This window comes from Meriones unguiculatus, chromosome 1, assembly GCF_030254825.1.
Source record: "Meriones unguiculatus strain TT.TT164.6M chromosome 1, Bangor_MerUng_6.1, whole genome shotgun sequence".
In the NCBI taxonomy this organism is placed as follows: Eukaryota; Metazoa; Chordata; class Mammalia; order Rodentia; family Muridae; genus Meriones; species Meriones unguiculatus.
Window position 1 is genome coordinate 159695821 of NC_083349.1, and position 8910 is coordinate 159704730.

An 8910-nucleotide genomic window follows, 5' to 3' on the forward strand; every position below is an offset into this window, starting at 1 on the left:
CAGAGCCCTACTCTGTGGTTTAGGCTTTCCAGGAACTCACTCTGTAGCCCAGGCTGGCCTCCAGTGCTCAGCAATCCTCCTGCCTCAGCCTCCCAAGTCTTGGGAGTCTAAGGGTGAGCCACTACTCCTGAATTTCCCAAGTTCCTAAGCTTCCTAGTCCTAGATTTCAGTTTCCTTAATGAGCCTTCAGCTTCCTGTCTACCTCTAATGAAGCCGTGTACAAGGTTTTTGATGACACACCCTGCCCGCTTTTGAGGAACACCTGCAACCCAGAGGTAGGTTTTCTATCAGTGCGAGGACAGGCGCTGCCCGGGCCCCTCCCCTTGAAGATAAATTCCGAAAACATTTTGCACTTGCTGTATATCTCGAGCTCTGCGGGGTGGGGCTTTCAAGCCATTGCTGGATTTGGTAGTTTTTCGGGACAAGTTTGGGCTGTCCCCAACCCTGCATGCTGAACTATGTATCTTTTCCGTCTATGATGTCACTTTTTGTTCCTCTGCCTTTTTCTTGACTTCTGATGCCTTTTTCTTGATGTCTTTCTGGGCACGCGCGCGCGCGCGTGTGTGTGTGTGTGTGTGTGTGTGTGTGTGTGTGTGTGGTGTATGTACATATGTGTTTGTTCTCTGTATTTCTCAGCCTTATTCCTTTCAGACAGTATCTCTCACTAAATCAGGAGCTCAGCTGGTACCTCCTTTCCCTGTGGCACTGGGACTACAGGCTAGCACATGGCCACACCCAACTATTTATTGCAGTGTTGGAGGCTTGACTCACTCAAGTCCTTGTTCTTAAGTTCTCTTATCCCCTGAGCCATGTCTCCAGGCCACCCCAGCCACCTTTCTCTGGAGTTTTGTAGTGGGTAGTCATGCACCTTGGAACTGCCCTTGGTCCAGCCTCAGCCTGCTCTGAACTTCTGACCCCATATGGCTCCTTCCTCAGACCTTCCCCTCAGCGAATGAGAGTCGCCTGTGTCCCAATGCCCGCTGCCAGTTTGCCTTCTATGGTGGTGAGTCGGCCTACCACCGTTCCCTGCTGGGCCTGCAGATCTTCAATGCCTTCATGTTCTTCTGGCTCTCCAATTTCGTGCTGGCACTGGGCCAGGTGACATTGGCTGGAGCCTTTGCCTCCTATTACTGGGCTATTCGAAAGCCTGATGACATGCCTGCCTTCCCCCTCTTCTCTGCTTTTGGCCGAGCGCTCAGGTAAAGGGGGTGGTTGGGGCGGGAAGGGAAGGGGTACAGGGACCTCACCTGGCTGGGCCACCGATTCTCCCTTTTGATTCCAGGTACCACACGGGGTCCCTGGCCTTCGGCTCCCTTATCTTGGCCATTGTGCAGATCATCCGGGTGATTCTGGAGTACCTGGACCAGCGCCTAAAAGGTGCTGCCCTTTTTGTAGCCTCGGCTAGGGCCTGGACTTAGCCTGGGACTGGGCCTTGCTTGAGGGGCGAGGGCTGGAGTTAAGCCTCTGCTGGGTCTCTGTTGGTGGAGGAGGAGGAGGAGCGGTTAGAAGAGCCACCGGAAGCCAGGCCTGGTGGCACACACACCTTTAATCCAGTACTTTGGAGGCAGAGGCAGGCCTATCTCTTGAGATTTCTGGGCCAGCCTGGTCTACAGAGTGAGTTCTAGGACAGCCAAGGCTACACAGAGAAACCTAAAAAGTGCCAAAGAGCCAAAAGAGTCTGGCTGTTTAGGGGCAGATCCAGGAAGAGTGGTGGGCTGTTGGCTCTGGCTAACAAGGCTGAACTAAGAGTTTTTGGTTTTGTTTTTTGTTGTTTGTTTGTTTGTTTGTTTTTTGAGATAGGATTTCTCTGTGTAGCCTTGGCTGTCCTGTACTCACTTTGTAGGCCAGGGTGGCCTCACAGAGATCCACCTGCCTCTGCCTCCCCAAGTGTTGGGATAACAGGTGTGCAGCCAGCTAGTGTTTTGTCATTTGGGACAGCTTTTTACTGTGTAGTCCTGGCTGGCCTCAAACTCTGTAAACCAGACTGACCTAGAACTCACAGATCCACTTGCCTCTGTTTCTGAGTGCTCAGATTGAAGGTGTCTATCACCACTCCCAGATGTTTGGGTTTAAAAGGCTGACATCCAACTCACTAAATAGCCAAGGATGACCTTAGTGTCCCTGGTCCTTGGAGAGTATTATTGTCCGTCCACACCTGGATTGATTGACTTACTTATTTTGAGGTAGTTTCACTAAGTTGTCCAGGTTGGCCTGGTAGCTGCAGCGAGCCTCAGACTTGCGATGCTTAGCCGTCTTGCTGGACTCTGAGGGGTCTCGTCCGAAGCTGGCCAGTCTCTTACGGTCCCCGCTGCATGCCTTCCCTTGTCTCTCAGCTGCGCAGAACAAGTTTGCCAAGTTCCTCATGGTCTGTCTCAAGTGCTGCTTCTGGTGCCTGGAGAAGTTTATCAGATTCCTCAATAGGAATGCCTACATCATGGTGAGTGCTGCCAGGGGTGGGGCGGTCCCCCATGTCCCTCCCTCGGGGCCTCGAACGTCTCGAACATCCTTCTCTTCATTCCAGATTGCCATCTATGGTACCAACTTTTGCACCTCGGCCAGGAACGCCTTCTTCCTGCTCATGAGAAATATCATCAGGTTAGAAGACACACCGCCAGCCTCTCTACCTGTCCCATCTCACCTTAGTTCCCAGCTCCCTTCTGCCCTAACCCCCCTTTCTCAACCAGCCTTGCATTAGCCTGCCTCCCCTCCCAGCCTCCCTCCTCTCCCAGGCTCCGAGCCCACAGTCACACTCCTCCCTTCATTCTGCCCTACAGGGTGGCCGTCCTGGACAAAGTTACAGACTTCCTCTTCCTGTTGGGCAAACTTCTGATTGTGGGTAGTGTGGGTGAGTGGTGCCACTGGGCCTGTCCCTGCTGGCCTGCGGGAGCCCATTGGGAGTGAACTGTAAACCGCTGTCATGCTCAGGTCATCTGCTGAGTCCTCGATGGGGACTCAGCCTCTGGCTTCATCCCACCTTAGGCATCCTGGCCTTTTTCTTCTTCACCCATCGGATCAGAATCGTGCAAGATTCGGCCCCACCTCTCAATTATTACTGGGTCCCCATACTGGTAAGGACCTTCGGGGACGGATCAGGGTCTGGGTAGAAGCAGGGGGAGGTGGGGGCGGAGATTTACTTAATTCCTTTGGTGAAAGTTTGAGGTGGGACAGTCATTGGTTATTCAGTCCCTAAACATTTACTGCATGCAAGGCACAGGGATGAAGGGACTGTCCCTAAGGGGTGCTACAGTTATTACTAGCATTTGTTCATTTTGTCTGTGTGGGTGGGTGCGCTTGTGGGAAGTCAGAGGACAACCTGTGGGAGCTGGTTCTCTTTTTCACCTGGCTTGGTGGTTAGTACCTTCATCCGCCAAGCTGTCTTTCCAGCAAGAATAATGATAATGATAATAATGATGATGATGATGATGATTAGTACCTTCATCTGCCAAGCCGTCTTTCCAGCAAGAATAATGATAATGATGATGATGATGATAATAATAATAGGTCTTCTTATTACTTTTACTATTATTATAGAAAACTTTTGTTTTTGGAGACAGGGTTTTTCTGGGTAGCCCTGGCTGTTCTGGAACTTGCTTTGTACACCAGGCTGGCTTCGAACTCACAGAGATCCACCTACCTCTGTCTCCAAGTGCTAGGATTAAAGGCACATGCCAATGTGGCCCTGCTCTTCTCTTGTTTTTTGAGACAAGGTCTCCACATAACTCTGGCTGACCCGGAGCTCACTATGTAGAACAGGCTGGCCTCAAACTCAGTGTTTTTGCTTCTTATTTTGAGATGGAGTCTCTCTATGTAGCTTGGCTAACTTGAAACTGGCTATGTAGACCAGGCTGGCCTCAAACTCATAGAAATCTGCCTGCCTCAGCCTCTTTAGTGCTGAAATTAAAGGTGTGGACCTTTAATTTTAAGGTTTATTTACTTTTATTTATGTGTTGTGGTATTTTGCTTACATGTATGTCTGTGTACCACATGCATGCATGATACTCATGGTGACTAAAAGAGGACATCAAATCCTCTAGACACAGGATTACAAGTGGTTGTGAACTGCCATGTGGGTCCTGAGACTTGACCCCCAGGTCCTCTGGAAGAGCAGCCGATGCTCCCATCTGCTGAGGCAGCTCTCCAGTGCTCCCCTTCTCACCTTCTTTCCTTGACTAAGTTAGGGCCCCACTGTGGCACCCTGGCCTGGAACTCACAGAGATCTGCTGAGGCTGGCAGAGAACTTTTGATCTTTTTGCCCCATCAAACCAAATTTTGTCACCCAAGGCAAGGCCTCACAGATGTGTAGGGACATTATCCAGCGATGACACTGATGGCACACCTCTGTGATCCCAACACTCGGGAAGTACAGGCAGAAGAAGCAGAAATTCAAGGTCACCCTTACTTACATAGTGAGTTCAAGGCCAGGACTGGCTACAGAAGACCCCATCTCAAGCAAAGGAAGGAACAAAACTGGCAGGGATAGCGCACTCTAGTGGTGGCTCTCTTGATTTCCTGGTAGGGTCTCCTGCTGGACCAGGGCTCACTGGTTTGGGTAGTGTAGGTAGCCAACTGGCCCTGAGGGCCTGCAGTCATCCTCGTAAGTGCTGGGATTGCAGGTGGACTACCGCACTCATAGGACATTTGTTTGGGTGCTGGGGATCTGAACTTGGGTCCTCAGGCTTGCACAGCAGGTGTTTTCTCCACGGATCATCTCTTACATGCCCAGGTAGTGTCTGAACTTGCTGTGCAGCGCAGGCTGGCCTCAGGATCTGGCTCTCCTTGCACTTGAACCTCCAAAGTGCTGAGATTATAGGCATGTACCCCCTGGACTGGGTATGATGGCTCATGCTGAGGCAAGGGAGATCATGAGTTCATGCCAGCCTGGGCGTGCGCGCGCACGCACACACGCACACACACACACACACACACACACACACACACACACACGTGCGCCATGGTGGTGCCCATCTGTAACTCCAGCACTGTGCAGAGCTTCAGAGCACACTGCCCAAACATTCTAGCCAATCACTGAGCAGCAGTTTATCTCTAAAAACTAAGGTGAAGGTCCAGCAAGGTGAGTCAGAAACTTGCCAAGCCTGAAGACATGAATTCCATCCCTTAGACCCACATCGTGGCTGAAGAGAACCAACTACCAAAGTTTTCTCCTGACCTCCACTAGCGCACTGTCGGCGTGTGTGCACATTCCATGAAATGTTTTATATACATGAAGACAAATATTTCAGCTAAGGTGGAAAGGGAGGACATGAGCTGGTGACCTGGCCTCCACACACACCAGCTACCACAGAGGACTCAGCTGTGGGACTTTTCCCTGTAATCTCGGCACTCAAGAGGCTGAGGCTGAAGGCTAGTGAGGGGGCCCTGCAGCGAGAGGGCTTATGTTCAATTCCCGGCAACTGCACTGGGCTGCATGTGAATCCAGCTCCGGGTGCTCCAAGGTCCTTTTCTGACCCCCGTGGGCCAGTGCACTCAAGGGTCTGTGCACATATGTGTAAGCAAAAATCTTTCCCACTGAGGAAAAGATGTACTCGTTCTAGCCACATCAACATGGTAATAATTTTTTTTTTTTTTTTTTTTTTTTTTAAATTTTGAGACAGAGTCTCACTATGCAACCCTGGCTGCCTTGGAACTCTGTGTAGACTAGAGTGGTCTTGAACTCACAGAGATCCACCTGCCTCTGCCTTCCAAGTGCTAGGATTAAAGGCACGCACCACTACACCTGAAGCTGAAAAATAAATGTTTTTAGGGGCTGGAGAGATAGCTTGGTAGTTTATTGCACTGTTGTTCTTGCAAAAGATGGGTTCAGTCCCAGGATCCGCATGGTGGTTCACACCATTCATAACTCTAATCCCAGGTTATCTGGCATTCCTTGGTATCAGGCATACATACAAACATGCAGGCAAAACACTCACATGTTTTTTGAGACATGGTTTCTCTGTGTAGCCTTGGCTCTCTTGGACTTGCTTTGTAGATCAGGCTGGCCTCAAACACAGAAAGATCCAACCTGCCTCTGCTTCCCTGAATGTGCTGGGATTACAGGCATGTGCCACTATGCCTGGCTCATAAATCTTTTTTCAAAAGGTTAAAAAAAAATGCTTTAAAGATGCGGGAGGATTGCCATGAACGGGGAAACCACAGGCAGCCTCTTGGCTCGTGAGAGTGAGAGGTTTCCCAGCCCAGGGAGGGCAGAGTGATGGGGTGGGGTTCTACATCAGAACCGGGCTGGAACAAATGTCTTCTCTTAAACAGACAGTGATCATCGGCTCCTATTTGATCGCACATGGCTTCTTCAGCGTCTATGGCATGTGTGTGGACACGCTGTTCCTCTGTTTCTGTGAGTGACCCCTTTATCTCACCCCACCAGGGGCCCCGACTCCCTCTCCCACTGGTCAAGGAAATACCACCCTCACCCAGAGCTCCCTGGGCTCTGGATGTCCCTTCTACTGGGCCTGTGCATACCTTTCCGGCTTCCTCACCGTGCTCCACGCAGACACCTTTACCCTCCTGCCCTGGAGCTGAGGCTGGACCTGGGTCTTCGGCTTCGGAATTTCTGGCTGTGTTGGGGATTAGAGCGGGATCCACGGCTGCCACTAACTCTGGTCTCCACGTGTCTTTTCTCTTTCCCCTGCCTTTTCTTCTCCCCACGCCTGCTGGCTTCTTTTCTGTTTTTTTCCTCTGTCTCCCTTTCCCACCCCCCTCCTTTCCTGACCACCCCATTTCTACCCCCTGCTGGTTCCTGGGGGGCCCAGGTGAGGACCTTGAGAGGAATGACGGCTCTCAGGAGCGACCCTACTTCATGTCGCCCGAGCTGAGAGACATCCTTTTGAAGGGGAATTCGCAGGCGGGCGAGCAGGAGGAAGTTGAGGAGAAGTAGAAAGTGAGGGAGACTGGCAAGCTGGCATGCGGTGCATGTGGTGGCGCTGTGACGGGGAATGTGCGGCTCCTGTAGTCCTTTCCTACCCCTCTTTCCCAAGACAAGGCAGGGGCTCTCCCGCTGAGCCAAGCTCCCATCTCTCACTGGAGGGTTCTAGGCAAGTGCTCTATCCCTGAACTGTGCCCTAGCCTTGTTTACTTTTTACTTGGGGACAATGCCTCCCTCGGTTGCCCAGGCCGCCCTTGGGCTTACTGTAGTGAAAGCAGGTCTTGAGCGTGGGGTTGTTCTGTCTCAGCTTCTTAAGCGCCTTGGGTAACGGGCCTTTGCTGTCACACCTGCTCTCTGTGTGTTGCTTTCTAACGCCTCCCCCACCCTGTCCCGTCTCCTCAGTAGCCCTCTGTGCCCCATCCTGACCCCTACCTCCTGACTCCCTCTTATGTTACCTGCTTTGGGGCTCTGTCCACAGTGGAGGATCTCGAGAGAAATGACGGCTCAGCTGAGAGGCCTTACTTCATGTCTTCCACTCTCAAGAAACTCTTGAATAAAACCAACAAGAAGGTAGCAGAATCTTAAAGCCGCCTGCCTCCTGCCCCTCTCAGGAAGCTGTGATCGGGTGCTTGCTGTGCGGTGGGGTCAGAATCCCCAGCTCAGCGGACTTGCCTAACGGCACATCACTGCCTCTCTGCCACCCTCCCTGAGTTCCCATCTCCAGGGACCTACAAGATTTGGGGCATCTCTTTCCTATGCCAAAGGGCACTTGGGAGTTTTCCGTGCAGCCCTGGAAGCTGGGACAGAATGGGTCTCTCCAGTCCTCACTGGCTCCGACGGTGCCAATTTGGTGAAGTAACTTGAAGTCAAGGGTAGGAGGTGACCCAAGGATGTCTACAGCAAGCTTCTTAGTACTTCCTATACCCCCTCCAGCCAAGAGGAAAAGACTGGAGGAGAGACCCTCTGCAGATGGGCTCAGTGAACCCCAGCTCCAAGCTCCCCTGCCTGCTCCAGCCAGGACAGAATTGGATCTTTGTGGCAGACTCAGCCCAAGAGCCAACAACTACGTTCTGGCTCTTACTGCGTTTTAACCTGGACATGCAGTGAGCGGTCTATCTGCTTTGTTCAGTCAGGCTCCACAGCTGCATGGAGCCGCTGAGAGTGCCTTCATCTGTTACCCCACCTCCAGCCTGGGCTGGCTGGGGTCGCAGGAAGGAGTGTGCATGGGAGGAGCCTTCTGGAAGAAGCAGGGCCCTGTGCGAGGAGTGAGAATGGCAGTGGTTGGGAGTGGCTGTGGGGAACAGGCCTCTCTGGTTAGATCCTGCAGCGTGGCTTTGGCTGTTGGCTTCTTAATGGAAAACTTGAGGCTTCCCGTCCAAGCTGGAAAATGAATGAGAACAGGGCCTGCCTCCCCGCCCCTTTCTCTGCCAGTAATCCACACTGCTGTCTTTGTAAGAGGAAAGAAACTTAAGTTCACTCAAGGGATGGTTTCAGGGGATGAGGTGTGGGTGTGTTATGGATTCCAAGCTAACTAGGCCTGTCCTGTTCTGTCACCTGACACGCTAGAGAATCTCTTTGCCAAACGTTCTGAACTTGGGAGCCGATAGACTGGCTCCTCACTTTACCTGTCAAGCTAAGACCCTCCCCTCAGTCCTCCTTTGCCTACCAGGAAGATACCAGGATCTTGAAAACTGAGGCTACCAACGTGGGGTCCATGGTTTCCCGTGTCTGCCCTGTGTGTGCCACCCCGCCCCACCCTCCTCTCGTACGCCCAGCCCCATGCTTACATAATTGCATTCCAACCGTTTAATAAAGTGCCTCTTGTACAGACCCTGGCTTGGCGTGTTTGCAATGGGAATGTGGGAAGCTCCTGGCAGTAATGGCGTTCAGTGCCCTGGGCATCCCCTAGCTGTGGCAGTTTTCTCAAAGAGGGATAGAGCCAGCCTTGACCTCCCCTCCAAAGCTTGCCCTGCAGCTTCTTGGGCCTGTCCTGTAGGCCCCTAGTGAACAAAAGCTTCAGAGTGGGAACTGAC

General features: G+C 52.1%; 1 protein-coding gene across 5 annotated transcripts in view; it reads left to right on the forward strand.

The window, feature by feature from the left end:
* The window catches only part of Slc44a2 (solute carrier family 44 member 2), a 31756-nt gene extending 23049 nt beyond the window's left edge, over positions 1 to 8707 (forward strand). For 3 of the 5 annotated variants that reach the window (XM_060370267.1, XM_060370277.1, XM_060370281.1), the window contains exons 14-23: positions 191 to 275; positions 937 to 1199; positions 1283 to 1377; positions 2334 to 2437; positions 2522 to 2595; positions 2775 to 2845; positions 2980 to 3068; positions 6265 to 6349; positions 6765 to 6892; positions 7356 to 8707. In XM_060370267.1, the coding sequence (XP_060226250.1) occupies positions 191 to 275; positions 937 to 1199; positions 1283 to 1377; positions 2334 to 2437; positions 2522 to 2595; positions 2775 to 2845; positions 2980 to 3068; positions 6265 to 6349; positions 6765 to 6889 (991 nt within the window). In that variant the 3' untranslated portion in view covers positions 6890 to 6892; positions 7356 to 8707. The remainder of the gene's footprint in view (positions 1 to 190; positions 276 to 936; positions 1200 to 1282; positions 1378 to 2333; positions 2438 to 2521; positions 2596 to 2774; positions 2846 to 2979; positions 3069 to 6264; positions 6350 to 6764; positions 6893 to 7355) is intronic. The other 2 variants (XM_060370268.1, XM_060370289.1) reach the window with 1 other exon arrangement.
* The last annotated feature ends 203 nt before the right edge of the window (positions 8708 to 8910 follow it).